At 40.7% G+C, this 19,229-nt stretch overlaps 2 protein-coding genes across 2 annotated transcripts; one reads left to right on the top strand and one right to left on the bottom strand.

The window, feature by feature from the left end:
- The first annotated feature begins 1,442 nt into the window (after positions 1–1,442).
- c2h10orf53 (chromosome 2 C10orf53 homolog) lies at positions 1,443–1,922 on the top strand. The gene is made up of 3 exons (XM_075484369.1): positions 1,443–1,536; positions 1,627–1,746; positions 1,858–1,922. Exons 1-3 carry the CDS (start codon positions 1,443–1,445, stop codon positions 1,920–1,922), a joined length of 279 nt encoding a protein of 92 aa, XP_075340484.1.
- Positions 1,923–2,121: 199 nt separating this feature from the next.
- Positions 2,122–18,615, bottom strand: ogdhl (oxoglutarate dehydrogenase L). The gene is made up of 23 exons (XM_075478333.1): positions 18,340–18,615; positions 17,763–17,986; positions 17,254–17,424; positions 16,440–16,542; positions 14,311–14,426; positions 14,057–14,211; positions 13,487–13,633; positions 13,310–13,400; positions 13,053–13,232; positions 12,654–12,782; positions 12,277–12,456; positions 12,040–12,192; positions 11,288–11,390; positions 11,009–11,137; positions 10,703–10,853; positions 6,532–6,659; positions 6,264–6,442; positions 6,058–6,129; positions 5,436–5,561; positions 4,449–4,521; positions 4,190–4,353; positions 3,950–4,104; positions 2,122–3,865 (listed from the first exon to the last, which is right to left on the bottom strand). Exons 2-23 carry the CDS (start codon positions 17,982–17,984, stop codon positions 3,742–3,744), a joined length of 3,051 nt encoding a protein of 1,016 aa, XP_075334448.1. The 5' UTR covers positions 17,985–17,986; positions 18,340–18,615; the 3' UTR covers positions 2,122–3,741.
- Positions 18,616–19,229: the final 614 nt, after the last annotated feature.

The following is a 19,229-nucleotide window of genomic DNA, read 5'->3' as shown; positions in this document are numbered from 1 at the left end:
TTGTTCCCCTCACTCCCCAAACATTTACAATGTATAGTGATATACTTCTGTCCAAATTTCCGCAATTTCAACGAGATATAATTTGTATTTATTACATTTTTAGTTAAACATGATTTCCATGATTTACAAATCATTGCAATCGGTTCTTAAATTTAACTAAGTGCCCTGACATTTTTGAAAGTGTGGTTGAATTAATTTGTGGAGAACATGGATCATTACATCTGTAACTGTCAGTGATAGCCAAATTGTGACTTTCCATTTTTGCATTTATGACTCATCAGATTTTTCTAAAACATCGTTGCAAGTCAAATTAGTTGGAAAGATTCTTTCAAGACCGAGTTATAGTCTTCTATAAAATTGGACTGGACATAAAATCCTTGTCTAGTCAGCTTGTATTATGATGATAATATTGAGATCATAGTGTGTAAATGTACAGATGAATGGTTGTAAGAATGGATTATTTCAATATGACTGTAATGTTAAGAAAAACATCTTTGAAGCGTTCTCCATTATTTCAAATCACATGTAAGTATACTAATAAGAGGCTCCAACAGAGCTAACAATCCACTATCATACACATGCAATTATGCCACATCCAGAGCTAATATTGAAATCATGATTCAAGACGATCTCATACAATATGGCGTTGAATAGAGCACACTTAGGCCTTATATAGCCACCGGCTCTAAACGTCTCCTTCCCTGTGTTCTGATGGGTTACTGTTTCACAGAAGTCTTTAGTCTTGTTGGTTTATATTTAGCACACTTTGAGTTTTAATTATACTTCACCACTAGTTTTCTGTTTTTCCATCAAACAGTTTTAATGCCCTCAGAGTGAGGGAAAAAAAACAAAGGGAAAATGTTTCTTTACATTTTCTTTCTTAATCCCTCGAGACAATAAATCAAGAATAATTTTTCATACTTGTGCTTAGTGGTTGTTTTGGGATTTGTCGTGCTGTTGGGAGTTTATAGTTCTCATGATAGGTTACTGAGGGCAAGAGTTGATTATGTACAGGCAAGCTGCTTAATAGCGTCTCTTGTAAAATACTTGCTGCTTTCTTTTCATATATATTTCTTGTTCTTGGAATGCTTACATAGCTCGTCAATTTAATCCTATTAAAACTAATTGCTTAGGGTGCTGCAGGTTGTTGTGTATGGGGATTTACTTCCCCTTGAGCTACATTTGGTCAGTCCTCCTTGCCTATTTTCCCATTAAGTGCTTTTGCCTTATTATTTCTTTACGTGCTTTCTGACCTTAAATGTAATCAAGTTTAATTTTCTATTTTACCCTTTATCTGCCTTACATCTTGCGTCCAATGGCGAAACAAACAAACATATATATATATAAATATATATATATAGATATTGAACTAGTGTCGTTGTCTGATAATACTGTCAACGACAGATACCTCTTGTTTGACAGTTACCAAGGTTACCACAACAATGCCTGCTAATGCGCGAGTGACACTTTGCTACGGGCCTTCTGAATCCAGTGGCGTGGTAAAACATAGGACCTTCCGTCTGCAGGGTCTCCAAGGTTTGTCCCGTCACAGTGCTGTTAGGGTACCTGCATGTCGTCTCCCAGCCCTAATTGTTACAGGTCAAACATCCGTCTATCTATCTGCAGCCTCTCTGAGAGCACGCGGGCACCAATGCGTCCTGGAGGAGACGCAGGACTGGAACGTGGTGGAGCTCGTGGTCAGCGGGGAAGTCGTTTTCAGCTGTCATATAAAGAAGCTGAAGTTCGGTGAGTTTGGTTGGTTTAGTTGGTTAAGTTTTGTCGAAAAGCCCCGAATACGCGTTACGTGCTCGTGATGTCATTTCAATTGAGACACAGACGTTTTCCCACAACATGTAGGCGGAGATGGACAACTGGATCCTGCTTGCAAAGAAGCGGTGGCTGCCGTGGAGAACGCTTACTGAAGATAACAGGACTTTAAAATGAACTGAATAAAAAAAAATTAAAAAAACACCCATGACAGACTTTTCCTCCTTATTCTGTTAAATACAATACGAAAGACTGAGACTGTAGGTAGTCAATGTTGAATCAATATTTATTTAAATAGGTGTTCTGCCTTGGTTCCAATTGACAGAAGATTACTAACCAAGAAACCCCCTCAAATTGGCTTCATATACTCTCTACTACTCAAAAGTGTTGTTGAGCTTTCTGTAAAAAGAAAAAAATTCTGATTTTTGCATAAACACAGTCAGATTTTTATACAATCTGTGAAATGGTTAAAAAAACAACTAGGCTGTTATTCCATTTGGTAATTTATTAGTTAAGGAAAATGACCCAACATCTTAACATATCCATGTGGGGTGAAAATACAAGATGAGCATCTGATCAGAAATAACTATGACCAATTGTATTCAGTAACTGTTGCGCAGTCCTGCACATCAGCTTGGAGAAATTTTTGCCAATTCCTCCATATAGTTTCAGCTCTGGGGTCTTAGTGGGTTTCCTCACTTGGACAGCTCTCTTCATGCCCTTCCACAAAATGTTTATGGCATTGATTGTCAGGAATTAAACAGACCCTTCCAAAAGCCACTCCCGAAGAGGTTAACAATGGCCTTAAATTTCTTCCATTTGTACACATTTTATCTGAATGTGGACTGGTGGAATTTTTTTCAGGCCCTCAGAAACTCCTTTTGTGCCATGTAGGAAGTTTTCGTTGCTTTATCTATCAAGGGAAAATAAGGTTTACACTCTGAACTTGGAAACAGTTACATTGCCCAAGCTCAATGTTTTACAAGGTTGTTTTTCTTTGAACAAATTAGGAAAGGTGAACAGCAAATATTTCCCTATAATGATCACGTCAGTCTATGAATATTGAACTTACTGTATGCATTTATTCTATTAAAAAAAACGACTTTTAATTTATTGAAAGAAAGCATTTAAACCAAATCGAGCTACTAAATTCAACTATATTTTATTGCTTTCTTTCATTATTTTAAGTTTGTGCAAATCTACCAAGTTCTCCAGATGTTTCAGTACCCATACAGATATGTGACAATATTTATTCCATTATTAAGCTGCCATAAATAAACATTTTACTAAGTCTCTAACATGTAAAATGATGTTTGTGTACTTCTGGTTAAATCTCCCAGCTATAAGGTAAGCTACAGTATAGTTCAACAGGAAGCATAATCCTAGGGGCTTCTCTAAGCACAGTGGTAACCAATATCAATTCTGTTAATACCTGGGGATTTGAATGTGACAACCAAGCATCAGTATACTTCTCAAAGCATCCAAGGCTGTGCTGTGCTGTGTGCGTGTTTGTGTACCTGAGCTTCCACAGAGGAAGCTGAGCCTTATGTCCCAAGAAGAAAACGTGGCTGGAAGTCTCTGTGCCAGCTGGCTGATGTCTGCCGGTGAAGTGAGGTGTGACAATAAATACACTTCTTCACCAACAGCAAAGGTAGCCAAAGCAAAAAAAAAAAACGGCACTAAACCTACTGATGTGATCCAATTTCAGCACAGTTTCCATACCTGTGAGTCAGGATTCAGATTTATCGTTTGAGTTTAGTGTGCGTCTTGTAGCTTGTGCAAAGTCCTATCCAAATACAAATCAATACTTTATGGCTATTTAGTATAAATGCATTGGAGACATCTAAAGTACACTTGCATGTCAGTGATTGTCACAAATCTTAATTTTGAAGTGGGATTGTTGTTGATGTACTACCCTATCATTCTAAACTAGGTGGCTCAAGTGACCATATAAGTGATCGAGATCTCTTCAGATTACACATCCTTCCCTTGAAAGGCGCTCAGGTTGAAAGCATTGTCCATAAACCTCTTCAGCTCACTTAAGTGGGTGGACTTGTTTCCCGTCGCAGGCGCAGCTGCAGGGTCTCGTCCCACATACCTGAAACAAACACTGAGGGTTCATCTCCAGTCACGGGAGCTCAAATCCTTTATCTGGCTCTATAAATAGAACAGAAACACCTACCAAATGGGCTTCCTGTTGGCCACCACTGTGAGGAAACGTGGTCGCACATAATCATAGTAACCCATGTTCTTGTGCTCCTCCTGACACCAGAGCAGCTCAGCGTTGGTGTATTTCTGTAACTCCTCTTTGACCAGGTCAAACGGGAATGGAGATATCTGATGAGGAGGGAGGAACCATATCACTAGAATTTACAAAGAAACAATGAATGACATGTTGAGACAGAAAAGATAGCTTTAAAACCTGCTCCAGTCTGATGATGGCAACGTCACGCTCCAAGTTTTGCCGTTTCCTCTCTTTAGCCAGTTCATAGAAAACTTTTCCAGTGCAGAAGATGACCCTCTTCACATGGCCGGGGCTTTGACTGGCAGGGCCATTATCAGGAATCAACCTCCTGAATTTAGTGCCTACAGACATTGAATACAGTATGTTTGTAAAAGCAAATACTCGTAAAAAACACGTGGTCATGTCACAGGTAATGAGAGAACAAGTAAAGCGCCACCTTTAGCCAGGTCATCAAAACTTGACCTTGCATCCGGGTGCCTCAGCAGAGATTTTGGAGTGAAAATAATTAGCTGTTTGACAGGAAAACAACTTTCAGTCAGTGACAAACAACAGATTGATCCTGTCATCCGCATCCTCATTGTGTGTGCTGAAAAAACTCCAGAGATGAAACTTTTTTCTTTTTTTTTTTTTTTTAAATCTCTTTTCACGCTAATTTGTTGGCAACATATAGCAAGCCCCATCAGCACTGGGACAACAAAACATTTCTTTAACAGTCAAATAAATAAAACTGTTTGTGCTCAGTCGACCAAATAGAGAATTCCGGAGGTTTTTAAGGAAAAAAAAACAATATTATTCCCTCTCGGCTCCATCACTAATTTCCTCGGGAGTAATTTTCTCATGCTTGGCAAAGCATTGCATTTATGTGCAACAAGGGATCAGTTAAGACTGGCAAAAAAAACTGTGAGACTGAAATAGAGCCGTGCAAATACAGAGAAAACCCAAAATGCTTCACACTTCAAAACTTTATATCCAAACAAGTAATACTTAAGGGGTACTGAAGAATAAACGCACCACATTTTGTTGATCTGTGTGTGTGTGTGTCTGGAAAGTGATACTCTTATTTTTTTTAACCATGACTGTGATACAGTATTTGATTTTAATTCACTAATACTCTCTATCATGACAAAACACAGCCAGTGAGACCCAAAGTGAGTTTTGACACATTTCCAACATTTTAAAGATTATGATAAAGGGGAGAACACATCTTTTAAATGCAGCAAAAATGAGAGGTTTTAGTGCTTTGAAAATGTCACTAAATCTGTGGCTTATTAAAGTAAACCCTCGGTTAAGCTTTGACGTATCATTTGAAAGCAATCGATGCCAACATTTGAATGCAAAATCGACCGTTACATGGCAGCAGTAAACTGGAGCTAAGCAAGGCAGAGACAGAATATACTGAAGAGACTACGATGTCACAGTTTACCGGTTTTCTGAATGGCAGCAGAATCTGTCGTCTGAGCACATGACAGTAGTTAGCAGGCGTGGAGCAGTTGACCACAATCCAGTTACAGTCATACAGCTGCTGTACTTCAAAATCTCCACTGAACTCCTTCATCCAAAACAATGATAACAAAAACAAAAAAAAGATTCAGAAATGTTATTGACTTTGCATATAGAGATTGAAGCTATACTTGTGCTGTCTGCATCAACGGTTATAACACTCTCTTGCACACGCACACATTTAATCCCCTAACATGCACACACTGATAGTTCGATCCATGAGAACAGATCTGGTGAGCTTCTGCTGATGCAGCCCATTGTGGTTGCAGCCTCCTTGAATGTTCCCACATAATAGCTGACCCTTGGGGACACGGACTTGGGGCTGCTGAACACTTACACTTACTGTAATGAGGAGGGTTTTCAGCTCTTGATAAATAGGCAATCATCATTTAAGCCGTCACTTAAGCGATCATGACATCAGCATAGACAAAACACCAGGACGCTACTGCACTCCACTGTGGAGTGAAGGCTCTGTGAAGGCCTCAGATTTTTCAAGTCATCAGAAGAAAATCTTGGTAATCATTTGAGTCATTACATGAACATACAGGAATGTGATCTGGATCGTCTTTGCTCATTTGTAGGAAGCGTTCAGGCCGAGCTGATGAATGCTCTGGACCCTGAGGACAGAACAATAAAATTATGACAAAATGAAAGATGGCACTAAATCATGTAATCTGTGTGTTCACGTTAATCTTGAAATACAACTGACAGCTATAGTTTTTGACAAGTCTGGCTGATTTTAAGTACTCACCATTCCCTCCATTCCATGAGGCAGCAGTAGGACAATGCCATTGTTGCGAACCCACTTGGCCTGGCCACAGCTAATGAACTGGTCAATGATACCCTGGGCTGTGTTGTTAAAGTCTCCAAATTGGGCCTCCCACAGGATCAGAGCATTTGGACTGGCCATGGCGAAGCCGAGCTCAAAACCTGAGAGTACAGCCATCATCATTATTATACAGAGCAATAAAATGACTGTAGAATGTGACAGTGTGCAGCCAAAGGAGCATCAGTCTTACCTAAAACTCCGTACTCTGACAAGCAGCTGTTGCACACAGTGTAAAGAGCCTGGTTTGTCCACAGGTGGTTCATAGGAACACGTGTGTGCTTGTCCACCTCTTGATCATGAAGAACATGGTGACGGTGACTGCAAAACACGAGAAAAGGAGCAACCGTGAAGACTGTGACAGAAAAATAGAAACAATATTGCAGCCGTGCCACCAGCTCTGCGACGCCGTACACAAAAGAGTCCAGTTACGAAGGAGTTATAAGGTTACCATGTCACAGGAACCCATCATCTGCTATATTCAAACTGAACCATTAAGCTTTCATGCAAGTATTTTAAGCAGTCTTCTCCACGCTTCTCGAAGGATTCGATGGGAAACACCTTGTTGGGGGAAAAAAATCAATTTTCGTAAATCCATTTTAAGAAATGGGAACAAATTATGCGTCTTTGCGCATAACTGACATCTCCAGAACAATGCTCACTGTTGTCCCGAGGCATTTATTCGTGCAAGGATCTTAAAGGGTCTATGAAGCTTAAAGAATAAATTGATGTACTGAAATGTATTATTCAGACACAAATCTGAAATTAATGGATGGAGTTTGATCTACAGTGCCAGCTCTAGGTTTCCAGAGCCTTTCAAGTTTTCCATATTTTATGTTTCACACTCATCTTAACACATATTAATTCTCTCCGATCATTGGTCTCCTTCAAATGCTCCCAAATAAAGATAGAAATATCCCACTTAGAAATGTGCAGACCCTTTGTTATGTTGCTCAAAACTAAACTCAGCTGCATCCCAATGCCATCAGTGCTCCCTCAGACTTGACTGAAGTTCACCTGTCTAAGGAGATCCATTGACATGATTAGGAAACACCTGTGTATACAAAGTCTCAACTTGAGTAATTGAGAGAAAAGAGTCTCAGTGGTAAATATTACCAACCAGAGTTCTTTTAAAAAAAAAAAAAAAGAAAAAAAAAAAAAGGGCAATGATGTATGCCACACTCTACCAATCAAGCCTTTATGATAGAGCGAACACACAGAAGCTACTCATCATTAAAGAGACCATGACAGCCTTCTGGGAATTTGCCATTAGACACCTGAATGTCTTTCACACACTGAAAAGAAAAAAAATCCTCTAATCACTTTAAACAAAGGGACTGAATTGCAGAACCTTGTTACAATATCACCCCTGCAGTCAAACATGGTGATGGCAGCATCGTGCTCTGGGGAATTTCTTCTGCCATACAGACTGAGATACTGGGAAAACATAAGCAACAGTGGGGGGTGTGGTGACTACTATAACTAAAAAAGCCGATTAAGAGGCTGAATCAGTTCTTCCCTGTGAAACATTTGCAAAAGTTCATATTTGAACCCAACTTAGGTGACAGTTCTCAGATGTCACAAGAAGTAAATAGAAAAACAATAAATACATCAAAACATTAACTTTGGCAACTTTGAAACTTGCTGTTTGTAATGTAATTAAAGTAGAGTAAAACAGAAAACTGCCATTTTTGAAAAGCTTGAAGCAGTTATTGTCATTTTTGTTTGACAAAAGAATTTAATAATTGATCCATGTCAGACAATTGATTGACACACAAAAGAGTGGTCTATATAACTAAAGAATGATACAGCCACAAAAGATTGTCAAGACTCTGAGCTGTTTCAATGGTGGTAGTGAAAACAAAAGGTTTTCGGAGGCTATCCAAAAGGGCTGCTGCACACACTGCAGCTCGTGATGGAGCATAAAAGCACTACACTAAGAGTACTCTCCTCTCTTCTGGTCTTCAGTCAGTATAGGGCTCAACAAGAGTTGATGGGAGCAAAGAGCCAAGTAGTAACAAGCTCTGCCAGTCCGCTCGCTCCCAAGGAGGGATTCAGGCTTCAAAACCAACCTGATCAGACAATCGCTTAAACTCCTTTAACATCACATCTACACACATGCATGTATTCGAACACACATTCCCTGCTGTGGGTTATGTAACGGTCAGGCAGAAGAATTGCAGGAAATAACCCAAATTATAAAATTGAAAATGACAATTATATCCAAGAAGACACTTATCAGGATATGACCCCTTTGAATAATATCATCTATGATCACAGAGTAATGACACATACTGTTCGATCCTTGATAAAAGTATGCAGGATACTTAGTTTCTCTCTAAGAAAATATTCAATGAAAGATCAATATCAAAAGCATTTTTTGGGTTAACACACACAATTCAATTATAGTTTCAGTTTTATTTTCACAATCCCCTTAAACAAATCCAAAGAGGATATAAAAAATAAATAAAAAAATAGGTTTATCTTATGAATTAGTCCCCAAAATTGCATGCCTGCCTATCCCTCCTTTATTTTTCCATGTACACACATGCACATACAATCATACTCTGCCTAGGGGCCCCATTAGTCAAGGAAAGGGGTGCAAGATGCAGCACACGCACCCCATTCAAAAATGGGTTAGACGACTGAATCCATGAGTCTATGCCGTAACGTACATCACAGAAACGCAAGCAGGCCCGCTCAACTGTGACATGCCAATATGCTCAGCTCTTAGGAACTATGAAGGAAAGCAGAGTGATGGGGGATGAAAGAAGCATAGGTTGGAAGAAGAAGGAAAACACTATGAGGGGAAGTAACAGGGGTAAAGTGTGACTGAAATGTTAGGAGAATGAAAGTAAACAAAGAGCATCTGACTAAACAACAGGTGATACTGAGGTCCTGTCATTTTTCAGGTGAGGTGAATCACTCTGCAGAAGGGAAAAGCTGAAAGGGAGAGGTAGAAGTCACTGGTAAATGTAAGGCGAGAGGAAAAGCCCTGTAGCCTCTGGTTAGTTAGTATGATGTATGTTGTCGCTGTGAGCTGGAGGGGGGGTGTTGTTGTCAGTAAAGATGGGCTGCTGGAGAAATGATAGGGGACAGATGAGACAGACACAGTAAAAAGGAGGCTGGTTTTATTCATGTGTCACTTGTTCCCCCCATACCATGACAACACCATGTGGGCTTTGCAGCTCCCTGGAGACTGCACTGACGTCTTCTATCTGTCAGACTCACTATGCCATTCTCAACACACCCCCAGTTACTTAATTCAATATCTTAAGGGACTGCCTGCTATCCTTCAATTTTGGCTCAGATCTGGGTGGCATCTTTCAATAGCAATAGTATGATGGATATTCATCATTAAGTATTCTTAAGTATAATATATTCCATTGTAAAGTATAACCTGAAAAAAACAGGCACCTGTAGCTCAGGTGTTAGAGTGGGATGGCTGGGGGATTATACACCAGATTCAGATCTATTACCTCATACTGAGAGTTAGAAATACACAAATTAAAAAGAAGTTGGAACAGGGACAAAGGATGGGTGGGTGCCACAAGCTCTTTAGCTTCCAACAACCTTCAGCAACCACATTCAATCTGGATTTTAACCAAAAAAGATTGCACTTACACGGTTTGCAACATCATCGTGCCACAGAGGAATCATTTTCCAAGCAGCGCTATAGTAGGTGTCACCAAGACAACGTCTTCGTCATGACACTTACAAACTTACAGTATCCTGAACCTAACCGAACTGTTGGCATTATTCTATAACTGTATTACAAAAATGTTACCATATTTATAACTTTTGACACCCTGTAAATTACAGGGAAGGCACTTATTTTGGGAGTTTCTTTCGATATATTTTTTAATCTATTTTAGTTTTTTTATGTAGTTTTTTAGTCCAGGAATGTTTAACATTTATTCAGGTATTTATCATAGGATCATAGGATCAGGAAACTACAATGGTAAAAACTGAAAAGTCAATGGGAATGCGTCTGAATCTCGGTCTATTGATTGTTTCATGTTGTTCTTTTTTTCTCCACCTTTTAATGTTGTTTTGGAGTCTTTGTACCCTTCTGTCGTTGATATACTGGAGTTCTTGGAAGAATGATGTAGATGAAGTGTATGGCACTTGTAAGCACCATTTGTATTTAAAGACAGGAGTGGTGGGGAGGTTCAAAGTGTGTGTTGAATAATTTTTATGTCTGTTTTGTTGTTAAAATAAAATGCAAATAAACATAAATAAAATAAAATATCAGTTTTGTTGACATGTTGGGTTAAAGGAAAAAAATATAAATAAATCATGCATTCATGCAGAAGACGCAGCAGAACAGATTCAGATCATCGTTGACGCTCACACGGACTCACCTAAAGGTTCCCCTTTCGACATCTTGCCCGCTGAGTCTCACGTGAATGCCTTCTTTGAGAAGCGAGCCAAAGGCCATGTATTCTCCCAGAGCCCAGTCCATCTGGCGATTCTTTACCAGATCAGCTCGACCACGCAGAATACGAGACACACCTGGAAAACACACACACAGGGGGAAGGTTTTGTAAAGCACACTGGGCTGACACTATACTGTAATTAACCTGTAATACAAAAACCTTTGCGGCAGCCTTAGATACTGCCAGCCCGTATCACTGGTTTACTCTCTGGCACAGAGCATCTACACTCACCGGGGTGGATCTTGAAATCCTCCAGTGGCACTGAGCTAGCAGTTTGGCCAATGTGCTGCAGAACCTCCTCTTCCAGTCCTGTGGGCACGCAGCTCATGCTCTTTGGTTCTCCCTCAGCTGTGAAGAAATCTACAGAGAGAAGAACGAAAAGAGCTGACAAATAAAAGCAGAAACGGAACAGAAACTACTGGACTGTGTTTCGCAATTTTTGTAGTGTTTACTGAAAGTATAATGTGTTTTTTTTTTGTTTTGTTTTTTTACAGTAACAGAAGGATTAACCTGGCCAAGGGGAGTCAAGCCAGTGTCGAGCGTGCAGGATCTTTTCATCCTTGGAGCTGGCGTATGCCTCCTCACATATCTTGCCATATTTGGCAACTTCTTCCTGCAAACAGATTCAGTGATGGAGTCAAAAAAAAAAAAAAGGCCAGCATGTAAAGAAAATAAGTTATTTGCACACTTTATTAAATGCTTCAGCAGTGAAATGGACTGAAAACATGAGAGAGAGAGAGATATTAGAGGTAGAAAAAAAGTCTCTAGCAGCAATTGTTCTGCATTTGCTAGAATACAAATAGGGCTTTTCCGAGAGTCCAAACAGCAGGCCGCACAACAAAAAACAACGTCCATCAAAAGCCAGGGAGTAGCACACCAGTGTTGTCCTGCAGCATTTCTCAAACATGTGAGATGAAAAAGTGTTCAGAATGGATGTTACGGTCAAAGTTTCTATTTTGGATGAAGAACCTAAGCAATTCCATTAAATGGCGGCCAAAATCTGGGCTATAATTCAACTTCATTGCACAATATATACTCTGTGTGAGAGATTGTGTGGCTTGGTGATTGAGGTGAGGCAGCAAATTGAAACTCAAACACAGCAGTGCTGGCACAACGTATTTACTCCAAGGCAGGGGTAATATCCAAGTGTGATTTAATGCACGTAACCCGGCAGATGGTGATATAACAGATAAAACAGCATACAGTAGCAGCATGGGATATATAGTACATTTAACAAGAGAAAACAGTGTTAGATCACAAACCTCAAATTCCTGTAGTGTCACCACTCCCTCTGCAATGAGCTTGTCAGAGTATTTTTTCAGTACATGCTTTTGTCGACGGATCTGTTTGTACATCAGCGGCTGGGTGAACATGGGCTCATCCATTTCGTTATGGCCAAAACGTCTGTAACAAACCTGTAAAAATACACATCTCAGAAAGAGAAGATATGCAAGTACGTAGGTCTAAATAAAGTGAATACTTAGCAGTGAGTGACTGACCAAGTCAATGACAACGTCCTTGTTGAAGGTGCTCCTCCACTCTGCAGCCACCCGGCACACGTACATCACAGCCTCGGGGTTGTCGGCATTCACGTGGAAGATGGGCGCGTTGACGACCCGAGCCACATCGGTGGGATAAGGGGAGGAACGGGCCACTCGAGGATCTGTAGTGAAGCCAATCTGTGGGGCAACATTTAAAAGCCAGAGTAAATAAAATTTTTAGTCTTGACTCGCATAAAAATGAATTAGGCTCATATCTCTTCATGTGCAGAACAAAATGTTGATATTTTTCTTACAGTTTTCTTGATATTAAGACTTAAACAAGCATAACTGTGAACCCAATAACAGTCCATGACACTTCACTCCATGACAATTACCTGGTTATTGACCACCACATGGATTGTACCATGTGTGGTGTAAGAGGGAAGCTCACTCAGGTGGAAGGTCTCATACACAACCCCTTGTCCAGCAAAAGCAGCGTCTCCATGCATCAAGATGGACATCACCTTGAAATGGCATCATACACTCAATTGGATGAAGTTTTCAAAAACACATTTTCATTTCCAATGGTCGCATACTCGTGTCAGTTTTCAACACATTTTCCACATTACCATGGTGACATGCCTCACAGCTGTTATCTCACCAGCTCAGGAAAGCCTGCACATCGTAAAAATGACGCTTTGGACGACACTTTCTACATTCTACAAGACAGTTGGCTCCTAACCTTTGACAGCATGTGACAAGTTAGGCATGAGAACTAGTCCAATAAAGGATACCTTCTTTCCCTCAGTGTCCCCTCTGTAGAACTGCTCAGCTTTGGTCTTTCCCTGAACCACTGGATCCACGGCCTCCAGGTGGGAGGGGTTTGCCATGAGTGACAGAGTGATATTCTTGTCAGTCTCACGGTTGATCCTCTCATGGTACATCCCAAGGTGGTATTTGACATCGCCTGAACCCTACATATATAAATATTGGGAGTTATTGAAGCATCACATGAATTAAGTTCTCCACAAAGCCACAAAAGCTCTCTCACCTCATCTGTGGCCTCTAAGTTGGGGTCAAACTGACAGAAAATCTGGTCGAGATCTTTGCGAATCACATTGGCCAAGACATTAAGTCTACCACTGGAAGAAGAGTTTTCAAAATCTATATCAATTATATGTACAAAAAGACTGAACAGAGAGGTGAGAAGGAATCTAAAGCACATTACCGATGGGGCATCCCCATGATCACACTGTCGATGCCTGCAGCACTGGATTTGTCAATGATGGTTTTAAGAGCGGGGATGAGAACCTCACAGCCCTCCAGACCAAAACGCTTCTCTGAAGACCATTTTCTAGCCAAAAAATCCTCAAACCTGGAAATAATAAAGTCTTACATGTAGGGTTCACAGATTGTTTTTCTTCCAATGCATAGCTCAATAATTAAAACAAATGTTCTTTGAAGTGAATGGAGAACTTGTGCTCATGCAATTAGCAAATATTCCCTTACCAATGTCTGAGAGTAAATGGGTATGATTTAACAGCCTAGAACAGACAGGAATACAGTAAGAAGGAAAAGTACAGAGCAGTAAACAAATTACTTCCAGTAGGCTCCTGTGACTTCTCAGATCATTTGTCAAAACTGAAAATGATCCAATAAAGAGGGCGTGTTAATTTCCAAATATAGGTCTGCAAGGGTTTTGTTTATAATAGGCTAATCCCTGACGGGACCTAGATTTAAAAGTGAGGTGTTTTGCCGTCACCAAAACACAAGTCAGTAAAAGTTCAGTCATGCTGACCGTGTGGATCGGATGAGGCGGGCGAGCAGAGTCCTCTTCTCAGTATTTGTGAACTGCATGATTCCAGGGGTCTCAAACCTCTGACGAATCCACTGACACTGGTTGACATTGTTGATGAACATAAACTCAACCCCAATGTGACCACAGTAAGACGTCTGAAAAATAGACAATCAAATAACGACTTTTAAAGTTTTTGTGGAATCTAATGGCTTTTCCTCATCACGAGACACATGTGTAGACACAAATAATAATACCTCCAGCCTGCGTATGATTTCCCTAAGGGGGAGCGTAGTTTCTTGTCCACAGATGAAGGTGGTGGGGGGCAACTGGAAAGTCCTATCCAAGTCAGACTCATCAAGACCATAGAAGCCTGCAATGACATTGTGTGAAACAATGATTTGATTAAAGAGTCTGAACACTGGTTCACCAAATAACAATAAAAAACAAAGTCATCATTTGTATTTTTGCAATGAAACTTTTGTGTGTTTTTGTCACTGCAGTAAAAGAAATTTGTGACCCGACAGGGAAGACTATTCCAATGCAGTTTCATTGGTCTAAAGAAAAACTTAAGATTCGAAGTAATGAACACCTTCAGCAAGTTTTTATGCCAGTGACATCTACAACCCAATAGTGTCCCTTCAGTCAGGTTAAAGTAATGAACAGAAAACTAAATCAGGATATCTGGATCAGTTTTCAGCTAATTAGTTCAGTAAACCCAGCAGATATCATACTTGTGTTTGTTACCAGCAACAACGAAATGTTTATTCATTATATAATTACTAAAACTTGAATAATTCTTTATAGAAATGAGAGTAGAACTGTTTGTTTCTCAGGCAGTAAATCAAAAAGTTTGATAAATGCTTAATTCTTTAGGCAATTTCTCAACCATAAATGACAAACTCATTTTTGAGGATTTAGAAATTCCACCTCCCTTATGTCACTGTTAAATGAATACACAACATTAAAACAAAATATTCGTGCAAACATGGGAGCAAACAAGGGTGTTTCCATCAGAGTGCTCTAATCATAAAAAGTGGAGGATGCTGAGGATAATGGGTGGGTCTGCCAAGATTCTATGTCTTCCGGCAAAATATTGACTTGAAACGAGATGATCAATGTTAGTAACTTTGCCTGTCAGTCGTTGTAATTGTGGCTGATTGACGCACATCTGAGGTTTGGACTGTCGGACCAGCAAAAGCAGCAATCTGAATATATCCCCTTGGGATCTGGGGAATTTCAATGGCAATTTTTCCCACTCTGTAGACAAAATGATTAACTTATCTATCAAAACAAAGTAACTAAAAGATTAATTGATTATGAAAACCATCATTAGAGGCTCTTAACTCCCCCCAAATTAAGAACATGGGCTGAAATGAATTAACTTCAAATATTCAAAAGCCTAATTTGAGTTGATTGGTTCGATGACACTGAGTGATGACAAAATAAAGCTTGGGTAAAAAAAAAAAAAAAAAAGAGAAAACATGGTCCAAAGTAAATTCATCTACAGGTAGGTTTGTGTTCGAACACAAGCCCACCTGAGAGAGCTGGTCAAGCTCAAGATCGCAGGCAACATAAGAGGAGACAGGTGCAAATCATATTAGGAACAGGGAGAAGACAAATGGGGCCAAGAATAGACCTCTTGTACTATCAGCTGACCAAATAAGGAACCACGGGGGCTGTCATTAGCTTTCATTAGGGAGCTATAGCCCTGGTGACAATACATAATGCAATGCTATGTCCTGACACACACTGATCACTGATAACAGAAACCAACAGAAACAATGTCTCCCTCTCTCCTCTGCACTCGCTATTACTGTAGACTTCGATCGCCTTCTGTGGCCATCCCGCATCCTCCAACCCTCAGCCCACTAAATGAAATGGAGAATGACAAGAGCTGGGCCTGAGATTAATGACAGCATTAGACTTACCCGTATATGTACTCGGTGGAGAACTTGATGGGATGCTTTACACTGAAATATCACTTCCACTGGGTCTGAGGAGTTATGCAATCTGAGGATGTGTGTGTAATATGCGTATAGTTGCATGTATCTGCAGTAAAAACCCTTAAAGGAATGCACAAATGTGACTGAATTAATGTGCAAGACATTAATAAATTATCACCATCAGGATGGCATCAGTTGTAACAGAGGTATAAATAAGAAGTTCCACGGCTATTGTGTACAAAGTCTCCACCTCAAAATAATATTGTAATACTGAGAATGTGCATTATTATGACTTTTCTGAATAAATACACTTGGTCTTAAAAGTGACTTAAGTTGAAGATATCACTAACATGATAAAAATCTATCTCTTTTAATACGTGTTATGGTTTGGTAGCTGTGATGTATGACTCATGAGGGATGACTTGAAAGAAGCGTCTCACCTAACTTATCAATAGTTGTGATGAGGTCAGAGGGAACAAAGGAGTCCAGGTCAGCATCAAGGATTCCCAGCGGGTCCAACTGGGCAGCGTGGTGACCACGAATCTGTACACGAAACCAGACAGACTTATGGAGGAGGAAGAGAAAAGAAGACACAGAAACAACAAACAGGAAGGAGTTTGGCATCCAACAGGAAGCTGAGTATGAACAGCTGGAGGATAAGCTATGAGTTGTAGGAACAGGTCAACCTTTCTGAGAAAAAGAACTCCTTTGGTGTGCTTTTATGTCAACAGTGTGTGTACACACATACATACACTTGTACCAGGACTGCAGCAAGCTGGGAATAAAAGAGATGCATTTGCCAAAGGACAGAAATTAATAAATCCCTCAGATAGTTCCTCGAATTAATTTCAGGGCAAGGGGAAATGTTACCACCTGTTTTGTTTAAGTAGTCTCTTTGATATTTCCGTTTTCAAAAAGCGGTCAGACTAAGTAGGCTAGAGTTAATCTTGCAATTTGCATAACCTCTTGCAGTGACAAACAAAATTAATATTCCTTTTAATACACACCACGTAAATAGCTTTCAGTGCCAGTTGCATCTGTTTTGGCAAGTGAATGTTATTGGATGTGTTTTACACGCAAATACAAACAGTCACTTGTGGTTAGAGAGAGATGACATTTTAATTCTGTACACAGACATAGCTTTAATATTTAAATGCATAGTTTTAGTTGGTAAACATCATAAATCCACTTGAAACCAAAAGCTGGTGTGAACGTGTGTGCTCCTCACAGCTGGGTTGGGTGAGCGTGAGGTACCTGGTAGGCTCTAATGAGAGAGTGCACAGCCAGGTGGTCCTGCACCACTTTCTGTGCCAGGTCTGGAGAGTGGGACAGCACTCGGCCCTGGAGAAGAGCGGAGGGCCGTCTCTCACCTGCCTCACCAGATGGACTGGACGCCTGGATGTTACGGAAGAATCCATCCCATGACTAGAACACACACAGAGAGAAAACACCAGGCAGAGGCAAAAACAAGATTCATAAACACGAATCCCTGCTGCCTGTTAGACAAGATAAGGAACTGCTGGAGAGGAATCCAGGACACTGTGGTTACAGCATCTTTGTCCAAGCCCCAGGCAGCTAAACTATTAATAACATGATATGAAAAGCATAATATAATTTATGAAGTTCCCTCTTGCTAGAAACGCTAAACTGTGTTTTAAAAATCAACACTGGGAGCTAATTACTTCAACTCAAATTCTGGGTGTACTCAACAGCAGAACCTCTTTCTGCGTTTTACTGGGAAGAAATGCTACCCATTCAGTTACCTCGTGGACGTTTTTATGGTCCTCCAGCCAGGCAAAGTACATCTCTTCCACATAGCTGGAGCTACTGGCAGCTGCTGGGAGAAGGGGCTCAGTCCTGGAGGTGCAGCCTCTCCTGGGAACAACCCGGAGCCTGGCCAAGGCCCCTCCACACCCCCGCTGCAACTGGCTCCGTCCAGTGCCCCCACCCCTCAAAACACCCGCTAACACCCGAAACTGACTCATGGCTGTGGAAGAAGCAGTGACAGCGGAAAGTTGGATTGAGGAGGGAGTCAACATCCAGATACCATTCATCAGTGGCATTTTTTTTATTATTAAAAAACACCTCCGGAGTGAAAATATCAAAGAAGTTAGCTTAAGCTAGCAGTCTGTTTGAGGAGAACTCTTATTGAGATCGTGATTACGCAATCGGGATGAAGGCCATCGTATTCTACATGATCACCTTACAGCTCAGTAACAGTACTGGCCTGTGCGCCTGTTTCCGCGCAAAAACTGCGCAGCTGCAAGGAGCGCGCAAACCTCGGACAGGGTGTAATAGTTACTGCAGTATCATCCTAACCGCCTGCTAAAACTTCCTCACCTGTTCCCGCAGGATGTTTTAAAGTCTCCTTCGAATTACTGCGCAGATATCAGTGCCAGGGCATAGACCATTTCATCCCACATCCCTCGCTTTTTCTCTGGAGCTCTAATCCCCCTCAACGTCAATATAAATCCTCATAATCTCCCTCCGTCTCTGACTGTGGAAAAGAGCGGTGCCATGGGCACACTAAAGCGTTATTTCTGCCAACTGCGTTTATTTTAAACTGCACCGCACCTCGGTTGTACTGTCATGGCCGAGAGGTGGAAGCAGGACAGGTAACAAGGGAGGTGGCAAAGATCCAAGTGGATCCACGGCTCCAACCGCCACCCTCCCCTCCGCAGGTCAGGTGGTGCTGCCTCTGCACGGTGAGCTGCCCGCTGCACCCAAAAAGGTGCAGGTGGCGACTCGGTATTTAAAAGCCAATCAGGTTAAACTGATCGTGTTCAGCTTCTCTGTAAAGTGCCCCGAGATGACTTTAGCTCGAAAAGGTGTTGGATAAAGAAATGAACTAAAGTGAAACGCACTTGCTCAAAGACACAGAACTGAGGAAAATGAAGACATTAAATCATTTTGTATCTTTGCTTGGAACATCATCCAATGATAACAATACTTCTGTTCACTATGCGCCTGGGAAAACACATTTTAAACAGACAGGTCGTTTTTCCATCTTAGTCACATCCCACATATGTCTTTGCCTTCAGTGTTAATTATATAAGCCAATTAAACTTTTATAGAGGCTGAACATGAGTCATTTGAGCAAGTGTTTGCAGATTGATGGGCCTTTACCATCAGTGGGTTAAACAATAAGATAATTGGCCCTCCCTCCCTCCCTTGAGCATCTTTCTTTCCCCCTCTTCTCCTACCATACTTTACTCCTCATCTGGATTTCC

The sequence above is a fragment of the Odontesthes bonariensis genome, chromosome 2, assembly GCF_027942865.1.
Source record: "Odontesthes bonariensis isolate fOdoBon6 chromosome 2, fOdoBon6.hap1, whole genome shotgun sequence".
Classification (NCBI taxonomy): Eukaryota; Metazoa; Chordata; class Actinopteri; order Atheriniformes; family Atherinopsidae; genus Odontesthes; species Odontesthes bonariensis.
The sequence above is the reverse complement of the archived record's forward strand: the minus strand, read 5'-3'. Positions and strand labels throughout refer to the sequence as shown.